The 21527-nt window shown below is 45.5% G+C and overlaps 1 protein-coding gene across 4 annotated transcripts in view; it reads left to right on the top strand.

Annotated features, from left to right (window-relative positions):
* Window positions 1-21527, top strand: part of LOC127570067 (la-related protein 1-like) — a 210005-nt gene that overhangs the window by 162517 nt on the left and 25961 nt on the right. For all 4 annotated transcript variants that reach the window (XM_052015316.1, XM_052015317.1, XM_052015318.1 and 1 more), the window contains 6 exons: window positions 6364-6720; window positions 7962-8085; window positions 13927-14138; window positions 15558-15664; window positions 16224-16381; window positions 17601-17745. In XM_052015316.1, coding sequence (XP_051871276.1) covers window positions 6364-6720; window positions 7962-8085; window positions 13927-14138; window positions 15558-15664; window positions 16224-16381; window positions 17601-17745 — 1103 coding nt within the window. The remainder of the gene's footprint in view (window positions 1-6363; window positions 6721-7961; window positions 8086-13926; window positions 14139-15557; window positions 15665-16223; window positions 16382-17600; window positions 17746-21527) is intronic.

The raw sequence follows: 21527 nt of genomic DNA on the forward strand, positions 1-21527 counted from the left end.
TATTTATTAATGACTTAGATGAGGGGGTGGAAGGGTGGGTTAGCAAGTTTGCAGATGACACAAAGATCGGTGGTGTTGTGGATAGTGTGGAGGGCTGTCGAAGCTTACAGAGGGATATTGATAGGATGCAGAGCTGGGCTGACAAGTGGCAGACGGAGTTCAAACCTGAGAAGTGTGAGGTGGTACACTTTGGAAGGACTAACTCCAAGGCGGAGTACAAGCAGCGTTCTGGGCAGTGTGGAGGAGCAGAGGGATCTGGGGGTTCATATGCACAGATCACTGAAAGTTGCTGCACAGGTGGATAGGGTAGTTAAGAAAGCTCATGGGATGTTAGCTTTCATAAATCGTGGGATCGAGTTTAAGAGCTGTGAAGTAATGATGCAGCTTTACAAAACTCTGGTTAGACCACACTTAGAGTACTGTGTCCAGTTCTGGTCGCCTCATTGTAGGAGGGGTGTGGAGGCGTTGGAGAGGGTGCAGAGGAGATTTGCCAGGATGCTGCCTGGATTAGAGAGTATGGACTATGATGAGAGGCTAAAAGAGCTAGGGCTTTACTCATTGGAGAGAAGGAGGATGAGGGGAGACATGATAGAGGTATACAAATTATTAAGAGGAATAGATATAGTGGACAGCCAGCGCCTCTTCCCCAGGGCACCAATGCTCAATACAAGAGGGCATGGCTTTAAGGTAATGGGTGGGAAGTTCAAGGGAGATGTCAGAGGGAGGTTTTTCACCCAGAAAGTGGTTGGTGCATGGAATGCGCTGCCTGGGGTGGTGGTGGAGGCTGATACGTTGGTCATGTTCAAAAGATTGTTAAGCATATGGGGGAATTTAAAATAGAGGGATATTTGGGAGGAAGGGGTTAGATAGTCTTAGGTGTGGTTTGAAGGGCGGCACAACATGGTAGGCCGAAGGGCCTGTATTGTGCTGTATTGTTCTATGGTTACTTCTTCAAAAAAGCAATCAGATTCATGAGACATGATTTCCCATGCACAAAGCTGTGCTGACTATTCCTAATCAACCTCTATCTTTCCAAATGCATGTATATCTTATCCTTCAGAATGCCCTCTAGTAACTTATCTACCACAGATCTTAGGCTTACTGGTCTATAGTTCCCAGATTTTTCTTTGCAGCTCTTCTTAAATAAAGGCACAACATTAATCACCCTCCAATCTTCCAGCACTTCACTTGTCGCTAATGGTAATGCATATGTCTCATCCAGGACTCCCACAATTTCTTCTCTCGCTTCCCACAGTGTTCTTGGATATATCTGATCAGGCCATGGGGATTTATCTACCTTTACATTGCTGTAAAAACCCAGTTAGATCATGAAGACAAAAATTTGCAATCCTTGCACAGTAGGGAGAAAAACTCCAGGAAAAGTAGTTTTAGAAAAAGCAACAGAGTCAGAGGTCCTGATTGACAATGAATGGTTTTCAGAAGAAGCAAAGAAAATAAGTTGTTAGTTGCATCGTATTACAAGTTAAATATTGAGCTGTAAAGGCGGACTACTACTCCCACCTCTTAAATCATTAGCATCACCCCACATAACATGCTATTTACCATTATGGTTGTCACAATGCAGAGAGGATATTGCAGCATTTAAAAGGTTCAAAAGAAAGCAAGCAGAGTGGTAGAGGGGATTAGATTGTGAGGAAAAGTGTGTAAATTGGGCACTGTAAAAGAAACGGCTTTGAAAGAGTTGGGATGTTATGTTGTAACTTCATAAAACACTGGTTAAACTGCACTAGGAGTATTGTGTGCAGTTCTGGTCACCACACTATAGGAAAGATGTGGTTGCACTGGAGAGTGTGCAGAGGAGATTAACCAGGATGTTGCCTGGATTGGAGGACTTTAATTATGGTGAGAGACTGGACAGGTTGGGTGAAGGAGGCTGAAGGTTGACCTGATGTATGTAGTATTATGAGGTGTAGATTGGGTAGAAAGTCAGAATCTTTTTTCCCATGGTAGGGGTATCAAAAACAAGGGGGTACAGGTTTAAAGTGAGGGGGGAAACTTTAAAGGAGATTTATGAGGCAAGTTTTTTTCTTACACAGAGTGATAGGTGCCTGGAATGTGCTGACAGGGGAGGTGGTGAAGCAGGTACAATAGTAATGTTTAAAAAGCATTTAGACAGACACATGAACAGGCAGAGAATGGAGGGATATGGACCATGTGCAGACAGAAGGGAAAGTTAGATTGGCATCATGGTTGGTACAGACATGGTGGGCCGAGGGGCTGACCTGTTCTATGTTCTAAATATAGAGCAAAAGGGTAGCTAAGAGGAGAGTAGGTCCCCTTATAGGTCAGTGCAGCTGACCTTTAAGCTACTAAACTAGCATGGTTAGTAAGTTTGCAGATGATACCAGAATTGGTAGAGACTTAAGAGACTTGCAGATGCTGGAATCTGGAGCAACGATCTGCTGGAGGAACTCAGCAAGTCAAGCAGCATCTGTGGAGGGAAAGGAATTGTTGACATTTCGGGTTGAAATCCTGCATCAGGACTGAGAGTGGGGAGGGAAGATAACCAGTATAAAGAGGAGAGAGGGAGTGGTGAGATGGGCGCCAGTAGGTAGTTGGTGGACCAAGGTGGGGTGAAGGATGACGGGCAGATGGAGCTGGATTGGAGATGGAGAAGGCATGAAGTTGGGAGGCAGGCAGGTGGATGATAGGGGGAGGCAGACAAAAAAAAAGAGGAAGATGGAGCCGTGGGGTGGGGGGTGGTGTTGTAAGTGGAGACAATCAGGAGAGAGCTAAGCAGAACAAGGCTACCAGTGCTGGAATCAGATAAGTAAGGAAGGTGATAATGGGAACCATTGAGGGAGAGGTGAACAGCAGGTGGAACCAGATAGGCGAGGGGATCTGGTGGGTGAGTGTGTGGGTGGTAGGTGATGGAACCAGGAGGGGCAGGGGAGTGAAAATGGTGATGGGGTAAACACACCAAAGAGGAGGGTTACCTGAAATTGGAAACTTCAGTATTCATACCATTGGGTTGTAGACTACCCAGGCAGGATATGAGTTGGTGGTCTTCTAGTGGGCGCTGGGCCTTGCCTTGGCAGTGGTGAAGGCAGAGGACAGACAGGTTGGTGTGGGAATAGAAAGGGGAGTTGAAATGACATGAGCTGGGGATGGCCATTGCAGACAACACAGGTGGTCAGCAGCTCCATCGCCCAGTCTGTGCTTGGTCTCTCCAGTGTAGCGAAGGCCACATCGGGAGCACTGGATGCAATAGACGTTTAAAGGAGGTGCACTTAAATCTTTGCCACAAAATTGGTGATGTAGTGGACAGTGAAGAAGGTTGCCTAAGGTTACAACAGGATCTAGATCAACTGAGAAAGTGGGCAGGGGAATGGGAGATGGAACGTAACTCAGGCAGGTATGATGTGATGCATTTTGGGAAGTTAAACCAGGGCAGGACTTGCACAGTGAATGGTTGGGCTCTGAGGAGTGTTGTAGAACTGAGAGACCTTGGGGTGCAAGTACATCCCTGAAAGTGGCAACACAGGTAGACAAGGTGGTGAAGAAGGCGTATGGTATGCTTGCTTTCATCAGCCAAGGCACTGAGTATAGGAGCTGGGATGCCATGTTACAGGTATACAAATCATTGGTTAGGCTGCAGTATTAGTTTGGAGTATTGTGTGCTGTTCTGGTCCCCGTGCTCTAGGGAGGATATGACCAAACTAGAGAGGGTGCAGAAAGGATTCGCAAAGATGTTGCTGGGACTGGAGGGTTTGAGTCATAAGGAGAGATTGGATAGGCTGGGTCTGTTTTACCTGGAGTGAAGGAGGCTGAGTGGTGACAGGATAGAGGAATGTAAAATTATAAGAAGAATAGAGTGGATAGCCAGTGTCTGTGTCCCAAGGCAGGCGTGCCTAAAGCTGGAGGACAGAGGTTTATGCTGAGAGGGAGGAGGTTTAAAGGGGATCGCAGAGTAGTTGGTATCTGGAATGAGCTGCCAGAGGAGGTGATGGAGGCAGGAACATTAACAAGCAGCATCTGGACAGGTACTCGAATGAACAAGGCACAAAGGAATATGGAATTAATGCAGGCAAGTGGGATTAGTATAGATAGGCATGATGGTCGGCATAGACATGATGGGCTGAAGGGCCTGTTCCTGTACAGTACAACTCTATGACAGGACCATGTATTGTAACAAAATTTGCTGATGGTACAAAAATTGGTAGGGATACAAGTTGTGAAATGGGTGAAAGGTTCTTCAAAAGTGCCACAGTAGTAGGCTTGTCAGCAAGTGTAAAGTCCATGGACTAAAAGTCCAGTGGCAGCATAGATAAGAAATATCTCTGGATCAGAAAACAGTTGCCTTGATATGCTGCTTGATATGAGGAGAGTTTTATGGCTCTGGGTCTGTACTCGCTGGAGCTTAGAACGGTACGGGGAGGAATCTCATGAAACCTACCGAATATTGAAAGTCCTGGATAGAGTGGACTTGGAGAGGATGTTTCCAGTAGTGGGAAAGTCTAGGACCAGAGGGCACAGCCTCAGAATCAAAGGACATCCCTTTAGACCAGAGATAAGGAGGAATTTCTATAGCCAGAGGGTGGTGAATCTGTGGAATTCATTGCCACAGATGGCTGTGGAGGCCAAGTCATTGGCATATTTAAAGCAGAGGTTGACAGGTTCTTGACTAGTAAGGACTAGCAGTGATTTTTATGAGGCTGTAGTTTCAGGTGTGATATTTACGAGTCTGGTGACTTTGAGGCTTGGCTGAAGATCGTGCAACATATTTCATAGAACAGTACAGCACAGTACAGGCCCTTCAGCCCACGATGTTGTGCCGACATTTTATCCTGCTCTAATATCTATCTAACCCTTCCCTCCCACATAGCTGTCTCCCATTTCTCTATAATTCATGTTTATCTAAGTCTCTTAAATATCCCTAATGTATTAGCCCCCACCACCTCTGCCGGCAGTGAGTTCCATGCACCCACCACTCCCTATGTAAGAGAACACATACCTCTGACATCCCCTTGTACCTTCCTCGAATCACCTTAAAAATTATGTCCCCTCATGTGAGCCATTTTCACCCTGGGAAAAAAGTCTCTTGACTGTCCACTCGATCTGTGCCTCTTATCATCTTGAACACCTCTATCAAGTCACCTCTCATCCTCCTCCTCTCCAAAGAGAAAACCCTAGCTCACTCAACCTATCCTCATAAGACATGCTCTCCAATCCAGGCAGCATCCTGGTAAATCTCCTCTGCACCCTCTCTAAAGCTTCCACATCCTTTCTATAATGAGGCATATGGTGTATTGTCCTTCGTCAGTCGGGGAATTGAATTTAGGAGCCGAGAGGTATTGTTACAACTATATAGGTCCCTGGTCAGACCCCACTTGGAGTATTGTGCTCATTTCTGGTCGCCTCACTACAGGAAAGATGTGGAAGCCATAGAGAGGGTGCAGAGGAAATTTACAAGGATGTTGCCTGAAATGCAAAGCATGCCTTATGAAAGCAGGCTGAGGGAACTCGGCCTTTTCTCCTTGGAGAGATGGAGGATAAGGGGGGACCTGATTGAGGTGTATAAGATGATGAGAGGTATTGATAGGGTAGATAGTCAGAGGCTCTTGCCCAGGGCTGAAATGGTGGCCACAAGAGGACATAGATTTAAGGTGCTGGGGAGTAGATATAGAGGAGATGTCAGGGGTAAGTTTTTTACTCAGAGATTGGTGAGTGCGTGGAATGGGCTGCCGGAAACAGTGGTGGAGGCGGATACGATAGGGTCTTTCAAGAGACTGTTAGATAGGTACATGGAGCTGAATAAAATAGAGGGCTATGGGTAAGCCTAGTAATTTCTAGGGTAGGGACATGTTTGGACCAGCTTTGTGGGCCGAAGGGCCTGAATTGTGCTGTAGTTTTTCTGTGTTCTATGTTCTATGAGGCAACCAGAACTGAACACAATACTCCCAAGAGTAGTCAAACCAGAGTTCTACAGAGCTGCAACATTACCTCATGGCTCCTGAACTCAATACCAATTTCATTGCTACGAAAGACCAAATTCTGTGATATTGCTACCTGTAATTAGTTACAATCATATTTTGGGAAATCATAGGAATTTAGAGCACAGACTGAAGTCAGAAGAGACACAAGAGATTGCAGATCCTGGAATCTGTTTGATGGTACAGAATGAAGTCATTTGGCCACTGGTGCATTGCTGGTCATATGATGCTCAGCTTGGTGCTGTGGAGATATTGATCCATAACTATATACACCAATTACTAATCAATTAAATTTGTTGGTCCAGCATTACTTGCTGCTGTTAAATATCTTTACTTTACGAACTCAAAGTGAATTGAGGGTGTAGTATAGTGCGGGGCAGCATTGATATGCTGGATCTCTATGTTTCAGAAGTCTGAAGAACCCAAATCACAAGTGTGTTTGAAGCCAGACCAAGAGGAACAAGAGGAGCTGGACTTCATGTTTGATGAGGAGATGGAGCAGATGGTTGGACGCAAGAACACTTTCACCGACTGGTCAGATGAAGATTCCGACTGTGAAATTGATGATCATGATGTCAACAAGATTCTAATTGTGACACAGACCCCTCCGTACCTGAGGAAACATCCCGGTGGGGACAGGACAGGGAATCATGTCTCCAGGGCAAAACTGACATCTGAATTTGGCAAGGTCATCAATGATGGTCTTTACTACTACGAACAGGATCTGTGGAAGGAGGATTATGAGCCCGAATATGCAACGATAAAGGTAATTCTGCAGTTAATTGGTGATGGTGCAGCTGTACAATTGCAAGCAATTCATCATTATTTCAGAACTTCAGGATTGTTCCACTGTAAAGCCTTTCCTGCTCAGATTCAGTGTTGGCTACTTCTTTACTACAGCCTGTTGGACTGAAGCATCCACTGTTACTAGTCCTGCTCCACTATAACATCACGTCATCCTCCTCTGAAATCTGCCTGTTACATCCCTTTGTCACCAGTCCAGTTCTGACAATTTGGTGAAGTAATTGGGAATTGTGGAGGAGTATATGGGATTTGACTCGGTACAGTGGGGAACTGTCGATGTTGGTGACGGCAGAGCTCCCCTACAGGCCCTTGTCATTGTTCTAGTTGAATTTTTCAGCATGAGGAGGGCCACCTTGACCTCTGTGTCAGTGTGGATTAAAACACACACTCTGCCCTTTTCGCGGTGAGTGGTTTCACAGTTTAACAAAAAAGAGTTCTGATAGAAACATCAATGGTTGAATGTTCCAGAGATGGCGTGGAACCCGAGACCTAACCTGTAATTGCCAGTGGCTCATTTTTGCTTACTTCACAATTTGCCCCTTTGTGTTTTCTTCTCGTGTTACATCCGCTCATGAAAAATTGACTGAAGCGGAACCAGATTATAAACCAACAGGGTGCATTTGGAGTGTTCGAAATGGATGTTACTGATTGATTTACAGCACTCCAATCAGCATTTGAATTCCTGTGAAAAAGGCAGTTGTGGAGCTGGCAACTTGGACTTGGAAGGAATGTGCCGAGTCAGTGTGATCAGGCGGTCAGGGTGCGTGAACACTTCACCCCCAGGCTTTGCGTCTTTGCTCCTCGTTCACCATTTTCCCATCCTCCCTCCCACTCTTATCCCTTCTGCTCCCCCCTCCGCTCCCTCACTGCTTGCTACCCTCCCACCTGCCCACTCCCTTCTGCCTGACCGCTCGCTCCCTCCCTCCCCTCCTCCTGCACCCCCCATTCCTCCAACTCCCTTGCCCATCCACTCACTTTACCCAGCTGTTCATCCCCCTTCATCCCTCCCTGCTGTCTCGCTCTCCTCCCCCACCCACTCACAACTTCCCATCCTTTTGTACACTTCCTCCTGCCCTCTCGGCTCCCTCACATCCCTCCCCCTCCCTCCCCTCCCTTCTGCTATCCTTCCTCCTGTTCACTCACTCCCTTCCTCCCTCCCCGCTCACTCCCCTCCCTCTCAATCACACTCTCTGTACTTTGCAGCAAGAAGTGGAAAATTTCCGGAAACTGCATATGATCAGCCGAGAGGAATTTAACACTCTGGCACCTGAACCACCCATCGATCCAAACCAAGAGGTTCCACCTGGTCCTCCTCGGCCACAGCAAGGTAAGGAAATCACATCCTAACTTAATGATGACAGCAACAACCTGGTAAGCTTTCAGTAGCCAGTAGTAATCTGGTTTGCCCAATGTGTTGTGACTGGAAGTGACTGCAGTGTTGGTTAGAAAGCCACCTCCTTTACTCTGCCATTTGTAACTCCAGAAGCCAAGGCAGCGTACAGTTGGAAGCTGTTGCACATTAACCGCTTCCCAGAGTTTCGTCTTCTGCATCATGCATTCTGTGTTTGTGTGGTCCTTGGGGGAGAGGTGGAGTGGGAAGGAAGGCAGGGAAACAGGAGAGCAGCAGAGGAAGGAAGTAGTGAGGCAAGGTAAGGAGGAAAGGCAGAGGAGTGGGTCCAGTCAGTGGGTCTGGGCCCATGAATTATGATGTTATCACGTATGAATCCAGAGCTACAATATCTCTGGATTTGTACCAGAAGTACAAACATAAAACCGACTTGCACAAAAGGCCATTGAGCGTGTGCAGCTTGAAGGAAGAATTGTCCATTAAATCCCCATCTCCTCTTTTCTCAGGTTTTCCTAAATCTGATGACTGTCTCTAGTCTCTTTCAGGCAGTGTATTTCCAACCAAAACAATCTGTGTCTGTACTCCTTGTCTGGAGTTTGAAACTGCTACTAGACTAGTTTAAAGACTGTTGATACCACTGCTTCTATCAGTCCCTGGGTCATTACTCCTTTGTACTCCCATCCAGTTCTGGTTATCAAGGTACAGGAAGGATGAGATGGCACTGGTGAGGGTACAGAGGAGATTCACCAGGATGTTGTCTGGGACAGAGCAGCTCAGCTATGAGGAGAGACTGGAGAGGCCTGGGTCTGTTCTCCCTGGAGTGGAGGAGTTTAAGAGGAGACATGATTGAGGTATTTTTAATTATGAGAGGTATAGATAAGGTAGACGAGGAAACTATTTACCAATTAAAAGGTAGATAAAGCTAAAGGACAAAGATATAAGGCAAGGGGGAAGAGACTTTGAGTGGGATATGAAAGACACCACCTTTCACCCAGGGAGTGGTGACTTTATGGAATGCAGTTCCAGAGATATTGGTTTGAAGCTGGGTCACTGATAGTATTGAAGAAGTGTCCATTCAGCACTTGAAACTCCTAGGCATAGAAGGCCATTGACCAAGTGCTGGATGATGGGTTAACATACAACAGTACAGTGCAGAAAACAGGCCCTTCGGCCCACAATGTCTATGCCAACCATGAACTAACCCCATCTGCCTGCACGTGATCCATCTTTCCCTTGATGTTCATGTGTCTGTCTAAATGCCTCTTGAATGTCACTATTGTGTCTGCTTCCAACACTACCCCTGTCAGCCCGTTCCAGGCACCCATGCTCTCTATGTAAAAAAAAACTTGCCCCGCACATTCCTTTAACCTCCTTCTCTCCTTAAAGCTATGCCCTCTAATATTCGCCAGTTCTACTCTGGGGAAAAAGACTCTAACTATTTATGTCTCTCATAATTTCATAAACTTCTATCAGATCTCCTCCTCAGCCCTCGACACTCCAGAGAAAATAGTCCAAGCTTGTCCAACATCTCCTTATAGCTAATACTCTCTAATCCAGGCAACATCCTGGTGAACCTCCTCTCCACCCTCTCCAAAACCTCCTCATCCTTCCTATAATGGTGTGACCAGAATTGCACTCCAAATGTGGCCTAACCAAAGTTCTATACAGCTGCAACATGACTTCCTGACTCTCATACTTAACGCCCCAATCAATGAAGGCAAGCATACCATATCCTTCTTTTCCGCCCTATCCACTTTTGTTGCCACTTTCCGGGAGCTATGGATTTGTCCCCCAAGAACTGTCTGTACGTCAATGCTGTTAATGGTCCTGCCATTAACTGTATACTTTCCCCTTAATTTTGACCTCCCAAAGTGCAACTCCTCACATTTGTCTGGATTAAAGTCCACCTGCCTTTTCTCCACCCATATGTGCAACTGATTATATCCTGGTGTATTTTTTGACAACCTCCTTCACTATGAACAGCTCCACCAATTTTTGTGTTGTCTGCAAACTTACTAATCAGCCCACCTACATTTTCGTCCTAATCACAGAGTCATAACAGTATGAAAACAGGCCCTTCGGCCCAACAGGTCCACGATGATCAAGATGTCCATCTAAGTTAGTCCTATTTGTCTGTGTTTGCCCATAACCTACTGAACCTTTCCTATCCATGTGCCTGTCCAACTGTTATTAAAGTCATTTATGAATATCACGTATAATATGGGGGGCACCCTCTAGTTGACTTGGATGAGTTGGAATGAATGCCCTTTCTCCATGCGGTACAATTCTACAACTCTAATCTTCCTGCTCTTATGAATGTTTAAAAAAAGTGCAGATTCTGGAAATGTGAAGCAAAAGTATCGCGAGAGCAGGTACCCCTTCCACCACTACCTATGAAGGCAAATATTCTGTATGCCGTCTTAACCACCTGTACCGCTGCCTTCAAGGATCCTTGGAAAATAAACACCAAGGTCCCTGAGACTACCCTCCTTACTATCAACAACACCCCAGTCTTTTAAGTCATATGTGAACTTACCTCATGCATTCACATTCAGATTGTTAAAGTTTATAACAAATAGCAGGGGTCCCACTCCAATCCCTGATCACAGGTTTCCATTCACAAAAACAATCTTTGACCATTACCCTCTGTCTGCCTCCTATCACTATGCCAATTTAGGGTCCAATTTACCAAGTTGTGCTGGATTCCATGGGCTCTAACCCTTTGGACCAGTCTCCAATGTGGAACAACACACACAAAATGCTGGAGGAACTCAGCAGGTCAGGCAGCGTCTATGGAGGGATACGAACAGTCGATGTTTTGGGCCATTCTGGAAAGAAAGAAGCCAGAATCAAAGAGTGGGGGAGGGCGAGGAGCATGAGCTTGGCGGGTGATGGGTGAATCCAGATTGAGCACCTTTGGTCCGTCTGCCACAACAGCCAGGATCTCCTGGTGGCCAGCCGTTTTAATTCCACTTCCCAATCCCACACTGACATGTCTGGCAAACGGCCTACTCTACTGTCAAGTTGAGGCTAGACGCAGATTCAAGGAACAACATCTCCTATTCTGTCTTGGTAGTCTTCAACCAGACGGCATCAACATCGATTTCTCTAACTTCCGGTAACCCCTCCCCTCTGTTTTCACCCCACCCCCCGCTTTTGTTTTCCCTTCTCTCTGTGGCCCTTTTACCCTTTCTCTTTCCCCTCCCCTGCCTCATGACCTGCCCATCACCCACACCTTCCTCCCTGATTCCCCACCTCCTTCCCTTTTCCATGGTCTACTGTCCTCTCCTATCAGATTCCAGCTTGTTCAACCCTTTGCCTCTTTCACCTATCACTTCCCAGCTTCTCACATTATTCCTCCTCCTCCCCACCCCCCCTCCACCTACCTATCTTCCCCCTTTCACCTGGATTCGCCCATCACCTGCCAGCTTGCGCTCCTCCCCCTCCCCCCACCCTTTTATTCTGGTTTCTGCCCTCTTTCTTTCCGGTCCTAATGAAGAGTCTCGGCCTGAAACATCGACTGTTCATTTCCCTCCACAGATGCTGCCTGACCTGCTGAGTTCTCCACCATTTTGTGTGTGTTGCTGCAGATTTCCAGCAACTGTAGTCTCTCATGTATCTCCCATGTGAGATCTTGTCAAAGACCTCACTGAAGTCCATGTAGAGCACATCAACTATACTAATCTTATCGACGCTAGGTAGTCAGAGTCTTTTTCCCAGCGTGGAAATGTCAAATACTAGAGGGCACAGGTTTAAGGTGAGAGGGGGGAATGTTTCACAAGACAAAGGAGCAGAAGTAGGCCATTCAGCCCATTGAGTCTGCTCCGCTACCTCACCATGAGCTAAACTATTCTCCCATCTAGCCCCAATTCCTGGCCTTTTCCCCATATCCCTTGATACCTTGACTAATTAGATACATATCAATCTCCTCCTTAAACACCCCCAATGATCGGGCCTCCACAGCTGTATGTGGCAACAAATTCCATAAATCCACAACCCTCTGGCTAAAGAAATTTCTCCTCATTTCTGTTTTAAACTGGTACCCTCTAATTCTGAGATTGTACCCTCTAGTCCTGGACTCACCCACCAAGAGAAACAACTTCGCCACATCTATTCTGTCCAGTCCTTTCAACATTCAAAATGTTTCTAATGAGGTCCCCTCTCAGTCTTCTGTACTCCAATGAGTACAGCCCAAGAGCTGACAATTGTTCGTCGTATGTAAGCCCTTTTATCCTGGGAATCATCCTTGTAAATCTTCTCTGAACCCTCTCCAACATCAGTATATCCTTCCTAAGGGGCCCAAAACTGCACACGATATTCCAAATGAGGTCTCACCAGTGCCCCATAGAGCCTCATTAACACATCCTTACTTTTATACTTATACCTCTCAAAATGAATGCCAACGTAGTATTTGCTTTTCTTACCACCGATCCAACCTAGTGGTTAACCTTTAGGGTATCCTGCATGAGGACCCCCAAGTCCCTTTGCACTTCTGTACTTTGAATTTTCTCCACATCTGGGTAATAATCTGCCCATTTATTTCTTCTTCCAAAGTGCACAACCGCACATTTCTCAACATTGAATCTCATCTGCCATTTCTTTGCCCATTCTTCTAAACTGTCTAAGTCTCTCTGCAACCTTTCTGTTTCTTCAATACTTCCTATTCCTCCAGCTATCTTGGTGCCATCTGCAAACTTAGCCACAAAACCATTTAATCCATAATCTAAATCATCAATATACAGTTTAAAAAGAAGCAGCCCCAACACCGACCCTTGCGAAACACCACTGGTAACCGGCAGCCAACCAGAACAGGATCCTTTTATTCCCACCCTTTGCTTCCTGCCAACCAGCCAATGCTCCACCCATTCTAATATCCTTCCTGTAATTCCATGAGCTCTCATCTTATTAAGCAGCCTCTTGTGCAGCACCTTGTCGAAGGCCTTTTGAGAGTCCAAATACGCAACATCCACAGCTTCTCCCTTATCCATCCTACTTGAGATTTCCTCAAAAAAACTCCAATAGGTTGGTCAGGTAGGATCTTCCCTTCATGAAACCATGCTGGCTTGGACCTATCTTGTCGTGCACCTCTAGGTATTCCATAACATCATCCTTGAGGATCGACTCCAATAACTTTCCAACCACCGATGTCAGACTAATAGGTCTGTAATTTCCCTGGTGCTGCCTCCCACCTTTCTTATACAGCATTGTACGGCAAGTTTTTTTACACAGTGAGTGGTGGGTGGAATGCCTGCTAGGGGAGGGAGTGGAAGCAGATACGGTAGCAATATTTAAGAGGATTAGGCAGATAGGGAATAAAGGGATATGGACCACATGTGGGCAGATGGGATTATTTTAGAATGGCATGGGTGGGTCCAGACACGGTGGGTGGAAGGCCATGTTCTACATTCTGTGACACAATGAGTCAACTCCTTAAAATTGGAATATACTGTCCATCTCTGCCCCACCCACCCCCCCGCCTTCCCCACCCATTTTCCTGTTGCTCCATCATCAGCACCTCTGTCTGCCACTAGCTGCCACCTCACCCTGCCTGTCCACACCCATGTCCGCAACTTACCACCTTCCTGTGTGGCCTCCAAAACCCTCAGTCCAACTCCACCAATGGCAGCACTTTTGACGTATCAGATCCCAGCATCTGGAAGAAATCTTCTGCGTCTAATTGCTTAATATTCAGTTATTCGGAGTTAAGGAGTTGGTAACATGATGAATAGTGGTTTATTAATCTTGTAAATTATATAACAAGTTAACTGCAAACCTTTGGTCTGTGTACTTGGTATAACTTGAGCTTACATATGTTCCTAGTACCTACGGACGCACTGGCAAACAAATTGTTTGGTGCGGCTGAGCCACCAGTATCTTGCATAGCACGATCTTTGCCAACGACAGTGCCAGAATCACCAAGTTACCGGGGTGCGCGGACCCCTCGCACACCTCGCACGCCCAGATTAAAGGATCCAAGTCAAACACCCAGGTTCTATCCTGTTGTGAAAGAAGGGAGGCCGTTGGATGCGAAGGTAAGAGTGACTGAATCCACATCTTTGCAGGTACTGCTGCTTTTCCTATCATTTAAGGAAAACAAAGCAAGTCCATCAAACTGGGACTTGATGCTCCTTTCTCAAGCCTGGAACTACAGCTGACATCATGCGGTACTCTTGAATCAGAGAATTGTAGAAAATCATCGAGCTAGGAGTAGGCCATTCAGCCTTTTGGCCAGTCTAATCCCATAAACCCAGCAGTGGGTACATAGCCCTCAAGTTCATGTCCAAGTTCTGTTTAAATCTGATGGGGGTTTCTGCCCTTTAAGGAAGTGAGTTCCAGGCTTTCGTCACCCTTTGGGTAAAAATAAAATGTTTCTTCAGGATGTTGCCTGGATCAGAGGACTTTAGATGTGGGGAGAGGCTGGGCTCGTTTTCCCAGAAGTGAACGAGGCTGAGAGATGACAACAGAAGTGTATAAGATTATAAGAGGCATAGAGGCGGTAGAGATTCAGAATCTTTTTCACAAGGTTAGAGTATCAAAAACAAGAGGGTGTAGTTTTAAGTGAAAGGAAGGAGTTTTAAAGGGGATCCAAAAGGAAAGTTTTTTTTTCCACAGAATGGTTGATATCTGGAATTGCTGCCAGAGGAGGTGGTGGTGTCAGATATAATACCTACGTTTTTAAGAGGCATTTAGACACTTAAATAGGTAAGGTTGGAAGGATACTGACCTACTGTGTACAAGGGATTAGATGAGATGGGCAAAAAGGTCAGCCTGGATGTGATAGGCTGAAGGGCCTCTTTCTGTGCTGTACAGCTCTATGATTCACCTCCCCACCAATCCTTTTACCAAGTACTTTAAAGCTGTGCAGCCTGGTTTTACACCACTCTGCTAAGGGCTCTCAGCTCCTTATAATTTTATACACCTTGTTTGTCTCTGCTCCATCTCCTTCTATTGTAATGAAAACAACCCAATGTATCCAGCTAAGTCTTGGCTCGTCCATCTCGTTTGCCTTGATTGCCTTGGAATCTATTCGGTGACGATCCTACAAAGTGTTACCTGGAGTGAAGGCTGAGATCTAAAGAATAATATGAGCATTTATATTGCCTTGTGTTGCAAAACCATCTGGAATGGGGAATGTGTGCTGATATAGTTTTAATGCCTGCGTTAAATGTAGCCTTCCAAAAGCGGGCGGGTTTAAATTCTTCCACATGCTGTCATGCAAGAAATGAGGGGCTCACACCAGACTCAGTTGATGCATGAATTGCTGTCTTCCAGAAGTCTATTACCAGTCATCAGATTTCTCTACCCTGCTGTTTACTTTGCACCACTGTGTACTTGCCAATTCTTCAACTGATTCAATATCCACACACTACTGAGATCTGGTGAGAGCTCTGTAAAACACGGGCCACCTTACACATCCTTGCAAGTGATGGAGTTATTGTCATTTGTTACAGACTCCCCGCAAGCGCAAGACGAGGCACAGCTCAAACCCCCCTCTGGAGAGCCATGTGGGATGGGTGATGGATTCAAGAGAGCACAGGCCAAGGACATCCTCCTTCAGGTTAGAGACAAAACTCCTAAATAAATGTTTTGCATTCGTTTCCAACAAGATTAAAGTAAAATAAATGTTTGGGTAATAAAGGGTAGGTGGATGAAGTGCTGGGTCTGAGTGCCATTTTTGAGAGAATTCCGGGGATAAAAGGGGGCGTTGTTGAATGATAATGAGATGGGATTTTCTGAGGGTAAAGTTTCAGTGGAGGGAGTGGTGGGGGTAACGAGAGTACAGAGTGATACGATGACGATGGGGTGATTGAGTTGCTTGAAGTGAAATTACTTGGCAATATGCAAATGTTGTCCCTTTGAATGTATTGGGTGGATGAGACAAAAATGTAGCATGCATAAAGTAGTTAGAAACCAGTTTGAACATGGATAGCCCTTGATGTTTGAAGCTGATTAATATCATGACTTTTGCAGGAAGGGGAACTGGCAGACAGAGAGGCTGAGGTGGTGTTCTACTTCCAAGTCTTTGTGTCATTGGACAGTTGGAGTATTATGGCACAAGTAGATTTGTATTGACAGTTAGCACTAGGTATTAAACAATAATTTTTATTATTTTATAGTTCAAATGCCAGTCCTTCTGAAGGAATCCCAGTGGCTGGTAGCTATGGTTGCACGCCACAATCTCTTCCCAAGTTCCAGCATCCCTCCCATGAGCTGCTGAAGGAGAATGGATTCACACAACATGTCTACCACAAGTTTCGCAGGAGATGTTTAAATGGTAAGTCCTGGGGGTGGGGGTGCTGTTGGGATTGACTGCTTCAATGGGCCAACATCCTTCACAGCAACACTTCTAATTCCTCAAGGGTCCTTGACAGAGGACGCTGAGTTACCTGGACCTTCAGGCCCTGCGTTTGTTGCCTGGTCCTCACCAATGGAACAAAGTTTGCACCTGATGATTGGGTAGAGGGGTGTGAAAATCAGCCTCAATTTCAAATAGTTGTTTGATGTTGCTTGTATGGGTATTGGTTTGGTTGCAATGTTGTCATTAGTAAGGCTCTCACATAGAGACAATAATAGCTCAGCAATCCTTTGTGCTCCAAGAAAGGAGGTGCAAATTGGGTAACCCCAGTGAATTTTGCTCAAAATAAATAGACACAGGCTATTTTTAGGTTGTGATCTAATTTCCATTATCTGGGCACTTGGTGATATTCCACATTTGTGCTGTACATTTACATTGGATCCTCTGGGAACTGTGATCTGGTCATCATGGGAATCCTTTTCAATCTCAAACGGTGATGAAATCCACTACAGCAGGTCTGTGTTTTCCATTAAACTCACAACTGGGCACAACTTTGTGACAATGAATTCAGATACTTATTTAGATTTATTTGAAGGGTTATTTAAGGGATAAGAGAAAGCATTAGTGCAGCTCAAAACAAACTAAAGATAACCAAATGTACCAGAAAGGAGCAGTGTACAAGCAAAAGGAAAATAGAGTCCAAACATGGAAAACTGATAAAATAGAATTAATGGGTAAAGATAGATGAATTGATAGTGCAAATAGCAATAAATGGGTATGATCTGAAATTCGTTAGAGGGATGTGGATGCAAGGTGACCGAGGCTGGGAGCTGAATATTCAGGGGTATTTAACAATCGAAAAGGATAGATAGAAAGAAAAGATGGGGTGGCTCTGTAGAGGTGGAGTCATTGAATATATTCAAAGCAGAGATTGAGAGACATTTAAACTACAAGGGAGTTGATGATTGTGGGGAGAGAGTTGGAAAGTGGAACTGAGGACAGGATTGGACCAGCCCTGATCATATTGAATGATGGGGCAGGTTTCCTGCTCCTGGTTCTTATGTCCTTGATGTATAATTGTCAATTCATTGACTTTCCATGGTTTGGGGATGTTGTGTGACCTTCTAGGTATGGTGACTGTGTGGTTGCTCAGCCATGAACTGTATCTGCCATCCACTGACTTATCCTTCTCCCACAGAACGAAAGAGATTGGGAATAGGGCAGTCTCAGGAAATGAACACTCTTTTCCGATTCTGGTCATTCTTCCTGAGAGATCATTTCAACAAGAAGATGTATGAAGAGTTCAAGCAGTTGTCTGTAGAGGATGGGGACGAAGGTTACAGGTAACCACTGTCACTTCCTACACCAGTCCTTTAACCTTCATTTGTTCAGCACTCAGACATCAACTGAGAGGAAGTGCAAGATGCCTTCCTGGTGCTGGGGGTGCCATTGCCCTGATACTCTGTACAGACCTATAAATGGTTACTCCCTTTCTGCCTGGCGTTTACTGGGGAAAAATCTGCTTATTTTTAATATCTGACTCTGAGCACCTGACCTTCTATAATCAAGCCTTCCCTTTTTAACCAGTGAGGGTGGGGCCTGAGGGAGAAGCTGGAGTTATGTGGTTCTTCACGTTTCAATTCCAGTTCTAATTTGGGGAGCCACCAATCAACTGTTAAAGAGCAAGTCAGTCTACAATGAGAGGTTGCTTGCGACCGGTCACCAAGAGAGTGCTGCCACTTGATCCACCTCCTCCTGTTCTCTTTCACTAGGCTTCTATCCCCATCTCATTAAATCTCTGCCTTGTGTTATCCACCTTCCTTTTGGAAGCTCTTGTTGAATCTGTTTCTATCCCTTTTTCATTACCAAGAAAGAAGATGAAGGAAAGGCTGTGGATGTTGTCTACATGGACTTTAGTAAGGCCTTGTCAGACATGGGAGGTTAGTTCAGAAGGTTCAGACACTAGGTATCCATGGAGAGGTTGTAAACTGGATTTGAAATTGGCTGTGTTGAAGACAGTGGTAGTGCATGATTGCTTCTCACACTGGAGGCCTGTGGCTAGTGGTGTGCCTCAGGGATCTGTGCTGGGTCCATTGTTTGTTGTCTATATCAATGATCCAGATGTGGTAAATTGGATCAGCAAGTTTGCTGATGACACTAAGATTGGAGGTGTTGTGGACAGCGAGAAAGGCTTTCAAAGCTTGCAGAGGGATCTGGAACAACTGGAAAAATGGGCCAGAAAATGGCAGATGGAATCTAATGCAGACAAGTGTAAGGTGTTGCATTTTGGAAGGACAAATCAAGGGAGGACATACACAGTAAATGGTAGGGCACTGAGGAGTGCGGAGGAACAAAGGGATCTGGGAGTTCAGATACATAATTCCCTGAAAGTGGTGTCACAGGTAGACAGGGTTGTAAAGGTGGCTTTTGGCATCCTGGCATCCATAAATCAAGTATAGGAGTTGGGATGTTATGGTGAGGTTGTATAAGACATTGAGGAGGCCAAATTTGGAGTATTGCGTGCAGTTCTGGTCACCTAACTATAAGAAGGATATCAGTAAGATTGAGAGAGTGCAGAGGAGATTTACTAGAATGTTGCTGGGTCTTCAGGAGTTGAGTTACAGGGAAAGATTGAACAGGTTAGGACTTTATTCCTTGGAGCGTAGAAGAATGAGGGGAGATTTGATAGAGGTTTACAAAATTATGAGGGGTAGACAGTAAATGTGAATAGGCTCTTTCCGCCTAGATTATGAGAGATAAGTGCAAGAGGACATGGCTTTAGGGTGAAAGGGGAAAAGTTTAGGGAGAACATTAGGTGGACCTTCTTCACTCAGAGTGGTGGGAGTGTGGAATGGGCTGCCATCTGACATGGTAAATGTGAGCTCACTCTTGATTTAAGAACAAATTGGACAGATACATGGACAGGAGAGATCTGGAAGGTTATGGACTGACTGCAGGTCAGTGGGACTAGCGGAATAAAGTTTTGGCACAGACTAGAAGGGCAGAATGGTGTTTTCTGTGCTGTAGTGTTCTATGGTTCGAGATGATCCACTCCAGATCACAGAATGATCCTGTGTGTGTAAAACAAATATTTCCTTGCACTCTTTAGTCTGTGTCCTTGGGCTTCTGACCCTCTTGCTACCTCAAGGCTTTGCCCACCTGGACTAGAAGTCCCTCCCTTTAACCTCCAATCTAAAGAACAGCTCCAGCTTCTCCCAACCTCCTATATAACTGAATTCTTGTGGTCATAGAATCATAGAACAGTACAGCACAATACAGGCCCTTCGGCCCACAATGTTGTGCCAACCTTTAAACCTCACCTAAGACTATCTAACCCCTTCCTCCCACAAATCCCTCTATTGTAAATTCCTCCATATGCTTATCTAGTAATCTCTTGAATTTGACCAATGTACCTGCCTCCATCACCACCCCAGGCAGCGCATTCCATGCACCAACCACTGAGTGGAAGAACCTCCCTCTGATATCTCCCTTGAACTTCCCACCCATTACTTTAAAGCCATGCTCTCTTGTATTGAACATTGGTGCCCTGGGAAAGAGTTGCTGGCTGTCTATCAATTCCTCTTAATATTTTGTATACGTCTATCACATTTCCTCTCATCCTCCTCTCCAAAGAGTAGCGCCCCAGGTCCCTTAGTCTCTCCTCAATGCATACTCTCTAAACCAGGCAGCATCCTGGTAAATCTCCTCTGCACCCTTTCCAATGCTTCCACATCCTTCCTATAAAGAGGCAACCAGAACTGGACACAGTACTCTGTGTGGTCTAACCAGAGTTTTGTAGAGCTGCAACATTACCTTGCGGCTCTTAAACTCAATCCCACGAATTATGAATGCTAACATCCCATAAGCTTTCTTAACTACACTATCCACTTGTGAGGCAACTTTCAGTGATCTGTGGATATGAACCCCCAGATCCCTCTGCTCCTCCACACTCCCCAGAATCCTGCCATTAACTTTGTACTGTACCTTGGAGTTTGTCCTTCCAAAGTGTACCACCTCACACTTCTCCGGATTGAACTCCATCTGCCACTTGTCAGCCCAGCTCTGCATCCTATCAATATCCCTCTGCAATCTTAGTCCTCCACACTATCCACAGCACCACCAACGTTTGTGTCATCTGCAAACTTGCCAACCCACCCTTCTACCCCATCATCCAAGTCATTAATAAAAATCATGAAAAGTAGAGGTCCCAGAACCAATCCTTGTGGGACATCACTAGTCACAGCCCTCCAATCTGAATGCACTCCCTCCACCACAACCCTCTGCTTTCTACAGACAAGCCAATTCTGAATCCACACAGCCAAGCCTCCCTGGATCCCATGCCCTCTGACCTTCTGAAGAAGCCTACCATGTGGAACCTTGTCAAATGCCTTACTAAAATCCATGTAGACCACATCTACTGCACTACCCTCATCAATCTTCCTGGTCACCTCCTCAAAGAACCCTACCAGGCTTGTGAGACGTGATCTGCCGTTCACAAAGGCATGTTGGCTGTCCCTGATCAGACCATGATCCTCTAAATGCCCAGTGATCCTATCTCTAAGAATCCTTTCCAACAGCTTGCCCACCACAGACAAGGCTCACTGGTCTATAATTCCCTGGACTATCCCTACTACCTTTTTTGAATAAGGGGACAACATTTGCCACCTTCCAATCCTCCAGCACCATTCCCACGGACAAGGACTCAAAGATCCTAGTCCATGGTTCAGCAATCTGTATCTCCTCTGAACTCTCTCCCACCCTGGCACAGTTGAAAAGTGTTGAAAATCAGCAAACTGCAATGCAGGAAATCTAAAACAAAAACAGATGATCAGTAGATCAGACAACATTTGTAGAAAGTGAAACAGTTTATGTTTTAGCTTGAAGGTCTTGTTTTAGAACTGGGAGAGGGGAAGAAAGGTTTGGTGGGATAGGGGTAGATAAGACAAAGGGACGACCTCTGATCGGGTGAGGTCAAGCTTGTGTAGGTGACTTGGATGTTTATGAAATGTGGCTAGGAAATTAATGAGGGAAATGAGAGAGAAAACAGACATATTAAAGACTGGACAAACTTGGGTTATCATCTCTGGAGTGATGGAGGCTGAGGCGAGACCTGATAGAGGTTAAT

This window comes from Pristis pectinata, chromosome 4 (assembly GCF_009764475.1).
Source record: "Pristis pectinata isolate sPriPec2 chromosome 4, sPriPec2.1.pri, whole genome shotgun sequence".
NCBI classification, from domain to species: Eukaryota; Metazoa; Chordata; class Chondrichthyes; order Rhinopristiformes; family Pristidae; genus Pristis; species Pristis pectinata.